This window comes from Mauremys reevesii, linkage group 1, assembly GCF_016161935.1.
Source record: "Mauremys reevesii isolate NIE-2019 linkage group 1, ASM1616193v1, whole genome shotgun sequence".
Taxonomy (NCBI): Eukaryota; Metazoa; Chordata; order Testudines; family Geoemydidae; genus Mauremys; species Mauremys reevesii.
In genome coordinates, this window is record NC_052623.1 from 113,357,094 (window position 1) to 113,374,350 (window position 17,257).

Genomic DNA, 17,257 nt, shown 5'->3' on the forward strand with positions numbered 1-17,257 from the left:
GTTTAAAAAGGTCACCAGCAATTGGGGCCAGCTGAACCAAATTAGTTCCCTGATAACCCCTGTTCCAGCTGAACCTAATTTCTCACAGCTGTTTCTCCTCAATTGATAGGGAGAAGCCTTTTAATCCCCCTGGGACTAATTCCTACCCGCCCCCCCCTTTTGTAGCCATTTGGCCTGGGTTTGCCACAACATACATTTTTTTGAACCTAGATATTTGTTTCTGTTGCCACAGAAGCTCAGTACAATACAGAAATGTTTTCAGTACAATTTTCTTTTCCCTCAAAATTATTTGACTTGCCACAAAATCCTGGGTACCTGATTGGGGGAAGTGGTATGAACTATAGCTATACTAGGGTTGAATATTTGGAATGGCAACAAGCTTTTTAAATTGTGGCAACTCACATTAAAGACACAGGGAGTTGACTTGTTGGAGGATTAGACTTGTTGGCAATTAAACGTTCTTCCCTTCCCCTTATTGCACTTTTCAAAAGGGATGTGCTAAATGTTTTTAGATCCACACATTTGGGGCTTGATTTTAAAAGATGCTGAGCACCTACAATATCTATTTGAAGTCAATAGGAGTTGCAGGTACACAGTACTTCTCAGGATCATGGTCTTCCTCTGTCTTGAGGGTAGTCTTCATTTCTACAGTCTTTTCATCTGTAAATACACTGTCAAAGTAGTTATTCTTAAGATGTCCCTCTCAATGTACTGAGTAGGATAGAAATAGAAGAATAGGATGACAAAAATGCCAAGAAACACTTTCTCTTCTTATCTTTTTATCTTCTTTAGTTTTGTATACCAAACTCACTATTTTGGTATCTGAGTGCCATCTCTTCATATGTTTGTATGATTTCAAGAATGAATACTGATGTAACTTTTTTGTTGACTGTTTCCGGTACACACATATTGAAATGTATAGATTAATTATATAAAGGTACAATTAAAACTTAATGGTTCATAGATTAAATTTTCATAGTCTTAAACTTTTCACTTCAAATCTACACATTTGCAATTAGACATTTACTGATTTTTCTACACACAACTACTTCAGGTTTTTCTTTCCTTTTTTGTAATGCTGCATTAACAAACTGTTGAACTGAAAGTTTTTCTTAATATAAATGTAGTATTTAAGTCATTAACTTGCTGTGCTAGTGAACCAATGTAGGCAAGTCTACAGGGAAGGCTAAGTGTAGGCAGTCTAAGGGCAAGTCTCTTTTGCTTAAATGTGAGAATAAAATTCTATTTTCAGAATTCTGGGGTTATTGAGGAGGCAGAGGAGAGCTAATGTTCTCATATGCTAAACACAAGTATGTATAAAATACAACATTTCAATATAAGGCAGTATTTGTGTTTAAAACAGATTGAAACTCTTTACATAAATAAATGTAAACTTAATCCAGTGGCACTTACAATACAGTGAAACTCCTACCTAAAGATAACAAATACTACACCCTGTGCAAATACTGAAGAGTTGGTGCTTTAGGATAAATTTTAGATATGATATGTGGGAACTACTAAAAGTTATTTTTTTCCTAAGAGACAAGTACTTTCTATTCTTAACTCTCTGCTCCAACCCCACAAATCATAATCCCAAGGGAAAGGGATCTGTGTCCTCAGACAGTAGTTCTTAAAAACTGTGAATACATAAATGCTAATTTGAACCAATTATATAGAAGCTTTGTGATGTGGGTGCGTAGGGACTAAATGTGGGCCCCACTCATACTCCTTTCTTTTCACGATCATAGGCTTTGAACCCAGATAGTATATTCAAAGATGAAAAGCTAATGCACTGCCCTGGTGTACAGCATAGCCCCAGTGTCTGGATTATGGAAAATATTCTGGGACTTCTAGATATGCTACTGTGGCTTGCTGCCTGTGGGATTCACCATTACTAGTATTTCAGACAGTAATTCAGGGTGGGTTCTGTGTAAAAAGTAAAGCACTTTTCTATTATATTTGCTTTAGTGTTGGGTAAAAATGGAGCTGTAGCTGGCTATTCATCCAATCCAGATTGTTCTTGTCATATGAATGAAATGTTAATATTATCAGTAATTTTATCAGAGTAGTGAGATGAGCACTGGCCATGTGGAAACTTTTTTTTAAACCTGATTTAATGGCAAAATTGTAAACCGTCTCTTCTTTTGTTTCAAAGGCTAGCGCAGGGGTCGGCAGATTCGGCGGACCGTGGCTCCCACCGGCCGCGGGTTGCCGGCCCAGGCCAATGGGGGCGGCAGGAAGCCAAGGCCAGTACGTCCCTCGGCCCACTGTGCTTCCTGCTGCCCCCATTGGCCTGGGACGGCGAACCACGCTGAGTGGGAGCCGCGATCAGCCGAACCTACCGACGCGGCAGGTAAACAAACTGGCCCGGCCCACCCAGGTGCTTACCCTGGTGAGCCGCGTGCCAGAGGTTGCCGACCCCTGGGCTAGCGTTTCAAGGATGTTCCCTTATTGTTATGGGGGAAAACATTACTGAAGACAATTAAAGGCAGAGTTTTGATAGCTTTCTCCTATTTGTCATTTAGGGTTTTTGGGAGGACTATAGGCAGAGATTTAGGGACAATACATTGATGACTGTGTGAACATGGCATCTGTGTTGAAAAATGACAGGACTAGCCGACTCAGTTTGACTATTTTTATACAGAAATACTGGGTGAACTGAGGATGACTCTTTCTTTCTTCCTTTTGCAGTGTGCTGGGGAAGAGAATTGGGTGGACAATCGGACTATTTATGTTGGGCATCGTGAACCTCCTTCAGGCACTGAAGCATACATTCCACAGAGGTATCCAGATAACAGGATAGTCTCATCAAAGGTAGAAGTATTTCCTTTCGTTCAGTGTTAGAAAACACGTCATTTTCTGCTTTATTCTGTTCATTTTTTGTTACCACAAAAATCTTTTTTGCTTCTTAATTCATCATCATCTTTACTGTGACAGCTTCTGGAAAAGGTAAAATGAAAAGCGCTGCAAGTTTCCTTCACCAAATTGCCTCTGGCTTGAAGGGGAATAAAATGATTCATTCTGTGTTAATATCAGTGATGTACATTAAGCCAGTAATATGACTCCACGTGATTCATCAAAAATGTGGTCTTTTTTATTTAAAAAAAAAAGACAAATATTAGTGTGCAGACAAGTTGGGGAAAAATGGAGGAATAAATCTTCCTTCTCTTACTTTCTATTCCCCTGCTACATATCCAAGAATAGTGTTAGCTTTCTTAGCTACAGCATTGGACTGGGAGCTTGTGCTCAGTTGGTATAAGCTATGATTATGGGCAGCAGATGAACCCCTGCTTTGGAGAGGCTAGCCCACCGCCCCCCGCTTCCGCCCAAGGCCCCGATGCCTGCACACCACAGCCCCAAAACACTCCCCCCCAACAGGAGAAGCCCTGAGGAGGGTCCCCGCGACCGGAGGAGCCCTGGCCTGCACCAGCCACACCGGGCTGAGCCCCCAACCCCTCCGAGCTGCTGCTGGGCTGAGCTGCCCAACACACTGCGCACGCACGCACACACACACACACACACACACACACGTCCGGCCCCGGGGCCTGTGCCCGGCTGAGCCACTGCCCCTGAAGGCTATTCCCCAGCCGAGCCACCGGCCCCCAGCCCTGCAGTGAGCCACTGGCCCCCTGAGTGCCAGGCCCACCCCAATGCCAGGCCAGCACCCCTCCCTGGCCAAGCCTCTTTACTCTCCCACCCACTGCTGACTCTCTGTGTCTCTCCTCATTCCCCCATCCCCGAGGAAGAGGGACACTGTGAGCAGCAGGGCTCTCCAGAGTGGGGGTGGAATGGAGGAGACATGGCAGGCAGGCAGGAGCAGCAGCAGACAGTGGGGGCCTTGGGGAAGTAATGGGGCCCAGGGGTTTGGCGGTGGGTGGGCGGCAGCGCCAGGGAAGGCTAAGCCTTCCCCGGCCTATTATACCTGCCGCCCATGGCTATGATCCCTATAAGTCCCTTTCAGAGTTGATGCATTCTAGGATATTGTCCCCCATCCTGCCTGGGCGGCGGGTGGAGATGCCCTTCAGGGAGGCTAGCCCCCAGCTCTGCCCCTTCCATCTGCACCCGTTCTCCTCCCCTCCCCCCCCAGGAGCCCTGGATGCCACCTCCCCGGGCTGGAGGAGCCCTGGGCCAGCCGGAGGCCCGAGCACATGCTGCCCGCCCCCCCCCCTTCAGCCAGAGGAGCCCCAGACCAGCTGAAGCCCCGAGGCACCCTGGCCTATTATACCCACCACCTATGCCATCCTGCAAGTGTGATCTACATTAGTTGATCCTAAATTAATGACCATGCATTTGGCGATATTAAAATGGTTATTGTTCCAAATGAGCCCATCTTACCAAGCAATCCAGATCATGCTTAAAACTGTCCTGTTCTTATCACTCTTTATCACTCCACCTTTTTTTGTCATCTAATCAGCAATTTTTGTACTTCATTAATAAAAATATGCAAATTATATTGGGCCAAGAAGAGATCTATGCAGGATCCCACTAGAAACTCGTCCCCCTCCTGGAATGATGATTACTCATTTTGAAATTTATTCACCAGTTTTAAATCCTCATAGTATGTTGCTTCATTAATTTGTCAAATGCTTTTTTATTATCAAAATAATATGCATGCAATACTAAGTCAAATGCCTCACAAAAGTCTAAAAATATTGTATCAGTACGGTTACTATTGTTAGCCAAATTTATAATCTTATGCTAAAACATGACTAAGGGGATAAAGGTGCAAAAGGGAGGGGGGCATGAGCTAGGGGATGTGAGGGTGGATAGGAGAAAGAAGCAAGGAGGCAGGAACTGGAGAGTGGGCAGGTTGTGGAGAGGAGAGAGAGAGGCAGGACTTTGGGGCGAGGTGGGTTAGGACAGGCTGGGTGTTCAGGGGCAGAAGGGTCTTGTAATAAAGACCATATCTTAATGCATATGCACAAGGAAACCAAACTAAGGTTATATGGGCAGTTCCAGCATTTCTGAACATTAGAGTGTCTGACTTCACAACTTTAACAACCTTATTGTTCTTTTTAACATTTTTGGGGATATAATAAATTACATATACTCTACACTTATGTAGTGTACAATTAACATTTCTGGGGTGGAATGCTGAAATTGTAGTATACAGCAACTTCATTCCCTGCGCTAAGTAAATATGTTCTCATAGTGACACTCTGAAGGGAATTGAGGTGGACAGAAGAGCACCAGCAAAATGTGCAATTGTGTCTTCAGTGACCACAAGTGCTCACAACTTCTGTTTATGTCTCAGCTGGAAGATGTTACCTCGAGTAGAATCACTGTACCTCCACTGCCACCATTTCTTGTAGTACCTGGGCTTTCCCTGAAGGATTACCGTCCAAATATTGACACAGCTGTTGATCTTAGGAGATGTAGCCTAAGCTAGTTTGAAAGTCCTCCAAATATCCTTGTTCTGCAAATGAGTCCTCAATTGCATTCTGCATTAAAACTAAATTATAGGTTTTTTTGAAGATACTAGTTATTTGTGAGTCATCTCAGACCTTCAAAGTCACAATGAATATCTATCTTTTCTTGTAGCTAAAGAGGTCTCTGTTCTCAGTAAATAATTTTAAGATGTCACTGTGACAGATATTACAATTACATGAAGTATCTTTGGGAATCATATTGTATTAAATCTATGAATAGCTTATGTATGATTGTGCTCTACATGGGGGGCAAGGGGGTTACCACAGCACCTCCAGGAACTAAAAACAGTGGAAGATGATTAAGGTGAATCACTGAGCATGAAAAAGTCTAGGGAGGTACCACCTCCTTGAAGTGGCTTGCATATACTATTCATACTGAGTTTTCCAGAGACTAGGGGACAAAGAAAGGGCTTTTGGCATAAAAGGATGAGCTTGAACTGATCCAGTGTCTTCCTTCTGATCCAGCAAACAGTCAAGACCAAGGGGAGGCAACCCATGTGGAAGGTGTGGAATGACTTTAGGTTACTAGGGCCCCATATGGTTGGTGGGTGACCTCTAGTGAGCTTTTAGCATGTGTACAGGGACTTCTATTTTTAAAGTTTTTCCTCTGTAATGCTTTTATTTTAATAATAAATGTGCTTCCTTATAAAGTACCAGGAGGTAACTTGTAATTTCTGGTGATACATTATTTATAGCCTTTGGTGAGAAAGAAAAGGAGACTCTGGCCTTTAGGCAGACTAGCTTGCTAAGGCTATCACAGTGTAAGGCAGGGATCTGTGCAGCCTTAAAACCCTGGGTCAGAAGGAAGTGGGACAAGGGTCCCTGCCCGGAGACAGATGTGGCTGGAGACCTGACTGGGAACTCCTGGAGTGGACCATGGAGAGGGGATACAGGTGCAGTTACCCTATCACCATTGCAGGGTATGTCTACACAGCAACTAGACAGTCATGACTGGCCTGTGCCAGCTGACTTGGGCTCGCAGGCCTTGGGCTGTGGGGCTGTTTCATTGCTTTGTAGATTTCCAGGTTCAGGCTGGAGCCTGAACTCTGGGACCCTCCCATCTCGCAGGGTGCTCATCATAACCCTCTCCTTAATGCCATTGTCACTTGTGGCCAGTGTTCAAAAGTGTGCACCTAAGAGAGCAGCTAGTGATGAATGCATGTGTAGTTCATTCTGTATTAGGAGCATACTTAATGAACGTACACTAAAAGCCAGCACTACACATGGTCAGTAGATGTTTTCAGACCTTCATAACTTAGTCAAATAAAATGAATTTTCTTCTGAAACAAGGTCATGTTCTGATCCTCAGTGAGGACTCTTTCTGGGACAAACTGCAGCTTTTGAAAACCAGACTTTTCAAGTGGACGCCTATTCAAGCCTCACTTAAAGGTTAAAAAAAGGGCTGTGAAGTGCAGAGGGTTATGAAGGTCCTTAGGAGGAGGGAACACAGGACTCCTCGACTCCAGCTTTGTGTGCATTCCCTATTATGAAGAGGAGTTCTTCTGTGAATAAAGCAGGACTCAGGGGAAGGTTTTTAGAAACATTTGGACAGCTCCCCATGTTGGTTTGGAGCCATTCTTGGAACTAACCAGTTTGGTGGGAAGCTAAGGTAAGTTATAATGGAAACTGTTTATCAACCACCATTGTGCCCTCCAGATGGCTAGACAGTCTCTGTTCTTTGTTAGACTAACAAAGGTGCCACAGAACTCTTTGCTGCTTTTACAGATCCAGACTAATATGGCTACCCCTTTGATACTTGTTCTTTGTTACTTGCTTTTTAAAATGCGGCTAAGATATTTGCACATTCATACATTTTTATTTGTCTCTTGCAAAGCACTTTACACAATTGCTAAGGCATTATTAGCTCAGTTTTATTTGTAGCATAGCTAAGTTTAGAGGTCTCAAACAAATTGCTTCAGACACTTCAGTTTGGGGGCTAAGACGTAAGTCTAACACATTAAAGATCAGAGTTCAGTTCTGCCACAAACTTCCTGTATGGCAAATCACTTAATGTCTGATTTCTAGAAAAATGGGAGCAGTGGATGTTGTCCCTCTTTGATTGTTAGCGTGAGGACTTTCTAAGGCCTGGTCTACACTAGGACTTTAATTCGAATTTAGCAGCGTTAATTCGAATTAACCACGCACCCGTCCACACCAGGAAGCCATTTAATTCGACCTAGAGGGCTTTTTAGTTCGAATTCGGTACTCCACCCCGACGAGGGGAGTAGCACTAAATTCGACATGGCTATGTCGAATTAGGCTAGGTGTGGATGCAAATCGAACTTAGTAGCTCCGGGAGCTGTCCCACAGTGCACCACTGTGTTGACGCTCTGGACAGCAGTCCGAGCTCAGATGTTCTGATCAGCCATACAGGAAAAGCCCCGGGAAAATTTGAATTCCTTTTCCTGTCTGGCCAGTTTGAATCTCAATTCCTGGTTGGACATCGGGGCAAGCTCAGCAGCACTGGCAGCGATGCAGAGCTCTCCAGCAGAGGAGTCCATGCAATCTCAGGCTTTGGCTACACTTGCATTTCAAAGCGCTGCCGCGGCAGCGCTTTGAAGTGCTAAGTGTAGTCAAAGCGCCAGCGCTGGGAGAAAACTCTCCCAGCGCTGTCCGTACTCCACCTCCCTGTGGGGAATAACGGACAGCGCTGGGAGCGCGGCTCCCAGCGCTGGGGCTTTGACTACACTGGCGCTTTGTAGCGCCGCAATTTGCAGCGCTGCAGAGGGTGTGTTTTCACACCCTGCTGCAGCGCTGCAAATTTGTAAGTGTAGCCAAGCCCTCAGAGTAGAAAGAGGGCCCCAGCATGGACTGACCGGGAAGTCTTGGATCTGATCGCTGTGTGGGGCGATGAGTCTGTGCTTTCGGCGCTGCGCTCCAAAAAACGGAATGCAAAGACCTACGAGAAGGTCTCCAAAGCCATGGCACTCAGAGGATACAGCCGGGATGCAACGCAGTGCCGCGTGAAAATCAAGGACCTGAGACAAGGCTACCAAAAAATCAAAGCGGCAAACGGACGCTCCGGAGCCCAGCCCCAGACATGCCGCTTCTACGAGGCACTGCATGCCATTCTCGGTGGGTCTGCCACCACTGCCCCACCAGTGACCGTGGACTCTGAGGATGGGATAGTGTCGACGGGCAGTTTCTCAGCGATGTTCGCCGATGGGGAAGATGAGGAAGGGTTTGTGGAGGACGAGGCAGGCGACAGCGCTTACAATACTGCTTTCCCCGACAGCCAGGATCTCTTCATCACCCTCACAGAGATCCCCTACCAACCCTCCCTGGCCGTTAACCCGGACTCTGAATCAGGGGAAGGATCAGTCGGTAAGTGCTATAAACATGTAAACATTTATTTTTTAAAAAACAGGAATAAAAACTATATGAAAAGAAGGTCAATACATATAAGGATCGAACAGAAATCCTCTTGGGACAGTTCCACGAAGCTCTCGTAGAGGTACTCGAAAAGCCTCCGCAGGAGGTTCCTGGGGAGAGGTGCCTTATTGGATGCTCCATGGAAGCACACTCTTCCGCGCCAGGCCATCCTGAGGTACAGTGGGAGCATTGCCTCGACCAGCATGGCAGCATAGGGCCCTGGTCTGTGCAGGGATTCATGCAGCATGCGCTCTCTGTCTCTCCTAGTGACCCGCCTCAGGGTGATCTCGCTCGGCGACTGCTGCATCTAATTAGGGGAATTACTGTAATGTTACTATTGTGAATGCTTGACTTTTCCTTTGCATAACAATGACTGTCGTTTAACAGCCACGTGGTGGAGGCTGCAGAGGAAAAGCATACAGGGATCTTTCCCGGGGACAGCCGCGAGGGGCTGGAACAGGGTCAGACTTTATGCTTTCCAGATTGCCTGCAGCAGGAGGACACTGCTATCCATTAACTGTTAAGCAGCCTAAAGTTTACGGCTTACCAGGCCTGGCTGCTACACGGATTCTGCTGTCCTGCCCTGCTTGTCCGATCTCCAGTGTAAGACCCCAGGCAATGAAAGCGAATGCCGAAAATTCGAACTTGTCCTGAGAGCACATGAGATTAGGTGCCCTGTATGGTCTTGTTCACAGAAACTGAGTAGACTGTGTTCAGTGTTCGCAAACATGTATCTTTGCAAGGAAATCACTTCCTTTTTCCCATCACACAGCTGCAGCTCTTTCCCGAACTGCCCCGGCATCCCCCTCACAGAGGCTGGCGCAGATTAGGCGGCGAAAGAAAAAGACTCGGGACGAGATGTTGCTTGGACTAATGAGGGAGCAAACGGACACACTCCGGCGCCTTGTGGATGTTCTGCAGGACCGCAGGCAGGAGCAGAGAGCCCCCCTGAACTGTATCTGCAACCGCCCTCCCCCGCCACAAAGTCCTGTCCCCCCCTCACCCAAAATCACAAGAAGGAGGGGCGCTAGGGGCCGTGAAAACTGTCACTCCACCCCAGCAGAGCGCTCATGTACCAAACAGCTCTCATTCCCTAAAGTATGAGAATTGCTTCCCTTCCTGGCTCACCCAATCCCAAATCCCAGTTTCATCCCCCAACTGTGTAGTTGAGTATTAAAAATAGTTTGCTGTTCATTACTGTTTCTGTCATGTTTCTTTGCAGAAGACTTTGTGTGAAGGGGAGATAGGGGTTTATTAATTGCATAGGACAGCCACCATTACCAGGGTACAGACATGGGGGCAGGATCAACAGCAGGTCACACACAGAGTGCAGTCACTAGGCACCCGGGTCACTCTGGGAGGTGTCTGCTGCCCCAGGTCAGTCTGGGAGGTGTATGCTGCCCCAGGGTCCGAGCGCCTGGCATCCACAAATGGCAAGGCAGGCTGCCCTTACCATGCCCTTCCACCCTAGCCATGAACCTCTCCGATGCCCTGAGCCCCAGCCAGAGCCATCATCCCCCTACACCTACTCACCCTTCCCACACCCCTCACCCCTTCCTGCAAACCCACCCCTTCCTGCACACCCTCCTGTAACCGTCCTCCCCCCAGAGACCGCTGTAGGAGCAGGAGCCTGTCAGTCCTCGAGTGTAGAAGCGGTCTGTACATCACTGCACACCGTACCCACCACAGTCTGCGTCCCTGTTTGAACCCTTTAACGTGAATTCGTTAGTAAAGAAAACTTTGTTAATTAAAAATGTTCCAATAACTTTATTTTTAACCGTCTGTTGGAAGGGGGGAAACCTGGTGAACGGGGTATGTAACCGCTGAAAAAAGTGAATAGTAACTGAAACAGGGGCAGGTTCAGCTTCTCTGTAAAGAGACTGGACAGTCATAGGTTACCCTGCTTTCTGAGGAACCTAGCTTTCAAAGCCTCCCAGATGCACAGCGCTTCCCGCTGGGCTCTTCTAATCGCACGGGTGTCTGGCTGAGCGTAACAGCAGCCTGGCGATTTGCCTCAACCTCCCATCCCGCCATAAAGGTCTCCCCCTTGCTCTCACAGAGATTGTGGAGCACACAGCAAGCTGCAATAACAATGGGGATGTTGGTTTCGCTGAGATCCGAGCGAGTCAGTAAGCTCCTTCATCTCCCCTTGAGACGTCCGAAAGCACACTCCACCACCATTCTGCACTTGCTCAGCCGGTAGTTGAAGAGCTCCTTGTTACTGTCCAGGGCGCCTGTATAGGGCTTCATGAGCCAGGGCATTAGCGGGTAGGCTGGGTCCCCGAGGATCACTGTAGGCATCTCCACATCCCCAACACTTATTTTGTGGTCCGGGAAGAAACTACCTTCCTGCAGGCGTCTAAACAGACCAGAGTTCCTGAAAACATGCGCGTCATGAACCTTGCCCGGCCACCCGACGTAGATGTTGGTAAAACGTCCCCTATGGTCCACCAGTGCTTGCAGCACCATTGAAAAGTAGCCCTTTCGGTTAATATACTGGCTGGCCTGGTGGGCCGGTCCCAGGATAGGGATGTGAGTGCCATCTATAGCCCCACCGCAGTTTGGGAATCCCATCGCGGCGAAGCCATCTATGACGACCTGGATGTTTCCCAGGGTCACTACCTTTGAGAGCAGTAGGTCAACGATTGCGTGGGCTACTTGCATCACAGCAACCCCCACGGTAGATTTGCCCACGCCAAAGTGGTTCGCTACTGACCGGTAGCTGTCTGGCGTGGCAAGTTTCCAGAGGGCTATGGCCACTCGCTTCTGCACAGTCAGGGCTGCTCGCATCCGGGTGTCCTGGCGCTTCAGGGCAGGGGCCAGCAAGTCACACAGTTCAAGGAAAGTGCCCTTACGCATCCTGAAGTTTCGCAGCCACTGTGATTCATCCCAGACCTGCAGCACTATGCGGTCCCACCAGTCCATGCTTGTTTCCCGGGCCCAGAATCGCCGTCCCATAGCATGAACGTGACCCATTGCCACCATGATCTCCACGGATCGAGATCCCGTGCTTTGTGAGAGGTCTGTGCCACTCTGACACTTCATGTCCTCACCGCGCTGCCGGAGCCTCCTCGCCCGATTTCTCAGCAGCTGACTGTGGAAGAGGTGGACAATAAGGTGCGAGGAGTTGACAACGGCCATAAGTGCAGCGATGATCGCAGTGGGCTCCATGCTCGCAGTGCTGTGGCGTCCGCGCTGTCACTGACCAGAAAAGTGCGGTAACAGATTTCCCGCTGGCGCTTTCAGGGAGAGAGGGCGGGAGTGACGGTTGAATGACGACAGTTACACAAAACCACCCTCGACACATTTTTCCCCCAGCAGGCATTGGGGGCTCTACCCAGCATTCCAATGGGAAGCGGGGACTGCGGGAACTGTGGGATAGCTGCCCAGAATGCACCGCTTCCAATGTCGACGCTTGCCCCGTTAGTGTGGACTCACAAAGTCGAATTAGTGTCCTTAGTGTGGATACACAAATTCGAATTCATAAGGTCGAATCCACAAATTCGACCTAAGTTAAATCAAACTACTCTTGTAGTGTAGACATACCCTAAGAAGGTTTGTGAAGCACAGACATAAAATATTGGAGGAAGAGGTGGGATCTCCAAGCCCTGTCTGTGCACATTTCTTTTGATTGTGGGCAGCATTTTGGTGTGTCTCCCCCAACATTTGAAAAATGCATCCTGGCTAGTTCGCATAAATTTAAGAATGAGCAGTTCAGTGGGTACTTAATTTAACTGTGCATGCGTATTTACTAGATTGGCAGTGCACCCTTCTATAGGTGGGCTTAAAATTTTTGGCAGAAAATCTCTACTGCATATGTTCGGTATGTGATTTTGACTTGTCCAAGTGGTGAGCATTTGAAATACATCTTCCAGAATAAAGATGTGAACTGCAACAGTGTTCTCTGTGAAGATTATTTTCTTGGCAAGTAAGAACTCCCAACTGTTTAGATTATAAGGATATTCAAAATTAACTAGTAGGATTTTTTTTCAATAGTCTGTTTTTCTCCCAAACTGTTGCCCTCATTTCAAAACAGTAGTCCATTTTTGCTCAAACTATACAAAAAAAATTCAGTTGAGCCGAGACGAAGCAGAACTGAGACTGAAAGTTGAAAGTCAGAAAATTATGGATTGCAATGGAAATTGTTATGCAACCTTCACTATAGCTGTTGCAGCCTGCTTTCTACTTTGACAAAACTTCATTTGACAAGTTCCATTTCTGAAAAGTGTAAATTCAGAAGTTCTGAAAACAGAACCACTTTCTCTTTATGGATAAAGTATATTGAATATAAACTGTATAATTGCAGCTGGCATTTGAGCTATTCTGCTGAAGGCAGACATCTTGTTTAAAAAAAAGAAAATGTCATTTGCTATTTTGGCAACATGGGAACCTTACGTAAGAAATTGTAAACATTTTCTTTACATTTTGTTTGTGTCATAAAAATCCATGTGCTGGGAATATTGCTGTTAATATGTAGGAATCCAAATATTGTTTAAATATCTTGGTCTTTTCTGACATATAGTTATACTTATTTTAGATGTTGGTACCTAGCATTTCTTTGGCTTGTTATAAGAAAAAATTATTTGAAAAATTTAATAAATAAAAAGAGATTGAATCCACCATGGTGGTGGCTAAAATTCAGGATGTGGCTGGAAGTTTACCATTACAGGGTTAGAAAGAGAGATCACAGGGTTGAGGGTGGCACAACAGCCTGGAGATTCTTGGGCACGTGGGTGAATGGGTATATAAATAGTTATAGGAGGCAGCAGGAAGAATCCAGTAAGATTGGGAGAGGTTAGAATCTGATTGTGTGAAGTAGGAGAAATTTGGAAAAAGATGAGGATGGGGTGGTAGCTGCTTGGACAAATGGGCTGTGGGAAGTTGAGGAATCAGCTGTCATCAAAAGGATTCTATTACTCCTGGGGGGATTATGTGCCAAAAAATTAAATATCATATATTTGATGTTGCGCTGGAGAGGTTTTAGTTGGGGGCTGAAGGTGATGGCTAGTGGCATTCTGTTATTTTCTTTGTTGGGCCTGTCCAGCGCATCATCAAAGATCTACAACCTATCCTGAAAGATGATCCCTCACTCTCACAGATCTTGGGAGACAGACCAGTCCTCGCTTACAGACAGCTTCCCAACCTGAAGCAAATACTCACCAGCAACCGCACATCATACAACATAAACACTAACCCAGGGACCTATCCTTGCAACAAAGCTCTGTCCACATATCTATTCAAGTGACACCATCATAGGACCTAACCACATCAGCCATGCCATCAGGGGCTAGTTCACCGGCACATCTACCAACGTGATATATGCCATCATGTGCCAGCAATGTCCCTCTGCCATGTACATTGGCCATACCGGACAGTCTCTACGCAAAAGAATAAACAGACACAAATCTGACATCAGGAATCATAACATTCAAAAACCAGTGGGAGAACTCTTCAACCGCTCTAACTGCTCAGTGACAGACTTGAAGGTGGCAATTTCGCAACAAAAAAACTTCAGAAACAGACTCCAAAGAGAGACTGCTGAACTCGAATTAATATGCAAATTAGATACAATTAACTTAGGTTTAAACAGAGATTGGGAATGGTTGGGTCATTACACTAATTGAATCTATTTCCCCATGTTAAGTTCTCCTCCCACCATCTATGGGTCATCTTGATTATCACTTCAAAGGTTTTTTTCCTCCTGCTGCTGCTAGCTCATCTCAATTGATTGGCCTCTTAGTTGGTATGCATCCTTCCACTTTTTCATGTTCTCTGTATGTATAAATATCTTCTGTCTGTGAGTTCCATTCTATGCATCCGAAGAAGTGAGCTGTAGCCCACAAAAGCTTATGCTGAAATAAATTTGTTAGTCTCTAAGGTGCCACAAGTACTCCTGTTCTGTATTCAGGTTTTAGTGCTTAAATAGTAGAAAATAGAGTTTCAAGTAAAACTCGGGTGGCCTACCTGAGACTACATTTTTGAATATATGACTTAGCTGCAGATTTTGCCACTTGCAGAGAAACAGTGACCAAAGATTACAACAACAGAGATCAGGAATCCAAAGAACCTCTCTTTAGCAATCCCTCCTCTTTAAGTGTTACTAAAGAGTTGGTAATAAATCTTCTTGCTCTCCTCTCTTTAAAAATGTCACCTAAGAGATGAAAAGACTAAAGATAAGAGCTGCAAAGGTGGAGAAAGATTTATATTCTCCCCCCAGTCTCTGATATATCATTTTATTAATCTAACTGAATGCCCCCATCGCTGCCTCCTCATCACTTTCAGTCCTCAGCAGGTTATAACTATTATCACCAGAACTGGCATCAGTCGCTTCTTTTCAAGCAGTGACTTTCTCCTCTATTTTCGTTACTCTTTGTCCTTAACTGGAATTTTAACTTCACATTACACTTGGTTGCAGTAGACTTTGATTTTCAGTTTTTATTTTTATTCATTTTCTGTGTTTGTAGCTACATTAGAGCCTTGTAACAGACTAGAAATTTTTATAGGTTTATTTGAATTGTGATTTCACAGATTTGATTAGAAATTGGTGTTTTGTTAGCAATGAAATAAAAACAAGCTTTTTTGAAGTCTCAGTTATTTTTGCAGTCTACATTCCCATTCTGAGTGTAACCACATATAAAAGAATCACCATTTACCACTGTGTTGCTATGTGCAACCAAATGTGCTGCTGAAAGCACAAAAAGCAAAGTGATGCAGGCTGAGTTTAACTCAAAAGTATGAACAGGACTTGAACTTAGCTGGAAACTTGTCACTCTGGTTTTATTTCTCAATCCGTTTTTTTTCTATTTAATTTTAAACAGAAAATCAGAATCCCAGATAATCTAATACACCTGTAATTGTAGCTCCTTCATCTGACAATTTCAAAACAAGATAACACCTTTTTGTAATCTTGTCCATCTTCCAATTACCCATGGCTCTTAGATTCATAAATTTATAGATTCTAGGACTGGAAGGGACCTCGAGAGGTCATTGAGTCCAGTCCCCTGCCATGGCAGGACCAAATACTGTCTAGACCATCCGTGATAGACATTTATCTAACCTACTCTTAAATACCTCCAGAGATGGAGATTCCACAACCTCCCTAGGCAATTTATTCCAGTGTTTAACCACCCTGACAGTTAGGAACTTTTTCCTGATGTCCGACCTAAACCTCCCTTGCTGCAGTTTGAGCCCGTTGCTTCTTGTTCTATCCTTAGAGGCCAAGGTGAACAAGTTTTCTCCCTCCTCCTTATGACACCCTTTTAGATACCTGAAAACTGCTATCATGTCCCCTCTGTCTTCTCTTTTCCAAACTAAACAAACCCAATTCTTTCAGCCTTCCTTCATAGGTCATGTTCTCTAGACTTTAATCATTCTTGTTGCTCTTCTCTGGACCCTCTCCAATTTCCCCACATCTTTCTTGAAATGCGGTGCCCAGAACTGGACACAATACTCCAGTTGAGGCCTAACCAGTGCAGAGTAGAGCGGAAGAATGACTTCTCGTGTCTTGCTCACAACACACCTGTTAATGCATCCCAGAATCACGTTTGCTTTTTTTTGCAACAGCATCACACTGTTGACTCATATTTAGCTTGTGGTCCACTATAACCCCTAGATCCCTTTCTGCTGTACTCCTTCCTAGACAGTCTCTTCCCATTCTGTATGTGTGAAACTGATTGTTCCTTCCTAAGTGGAGCACTTTGCAATTGTCTTTATTAAACTTCATCCTATTTACCTCAGACTATTTCTCCAATTTGTCCAGATCATTTTGAATTATGACCCTATCCTCCAAAGCAGTTGCAATCCCTCCCAGTTTGGTATTATCTGCAAACTTAATAAGCGTACTTTCTATGCCAATATCTAAGTCGTTGATGAAGATATTGAACAGAGCCGGTCCCAAAACAGACCCCTGCAGAACCCCACTTGTTATACCTTTCCAGCAGGATTGGGAACCGTTAATAACTACTCTCTGAGTACGGTTATCGAGCCAGTTATGCACCCACCTTGTAGTAGCCCCATCTAAGTTGTATTTGCCTAGTTTATCTATAAGAATATGATGCGAGACCATATCAAATGACTTACTAAAATCTAGATATACCACATGCACCGCTTCTCCCTTATCCACAAGACTCGTTATCGTATCAAAGAAAGCTATCAGATTGGTTTGACATGATTTGTTCTTTACAAATCCATGCTGGCTATTCCCTATCACCTTACCACCTTCCAAGTGTTTGCAGATGATTTCCTTAATTACTTGCTCCATTATCTTTCCTGGCACGGAAGTTAAACTAACTGGTCTGTAGTTTCCTGGGTTGTTTTTATTTCCCTTTTTGTATATGGGCACTATATTTGCCCTTTTCCATTCTTCTGGAATCTCTCCTGTCTCCCATGATTTTCCAAAGATAATAGCTAGAGGCTCAGATACCTCCTCTGTTAGCTCCTTGAGTATTCTAGGATGC

General features: G+C 45.2%; 1 protein-coding gene across 7 annotated transcripts in view; it reads left to right on the top strand.

The window, feature by feature from the left end:
* Window positions 1-17,257, top strand: part of ATP11A (ATPase phospholipid transporting 11A) — a 234,710-nt gene that overhangs the window by 111,076 nt on the left and 106,377 nt on the right. For all 7 annotated transcript variants that reach the window (XR_005585383.1, XR_005585384.1, XM_039490954.1 and 4 more), the window contains exon 2: window positions 2,692-2,814. Coding sequence is in view for 5 of the 7 variants with exons in the window: in XM_039490954.1 (XP_039346888.1) it covers window positions 2,692-2,814 (123 nt within the window). In the remaining 2 variants the exon portion in view is untranslated. The remainder of the gene's footprint in view (window positions 1-2,691; window positions 2,815-17,257) is intronic.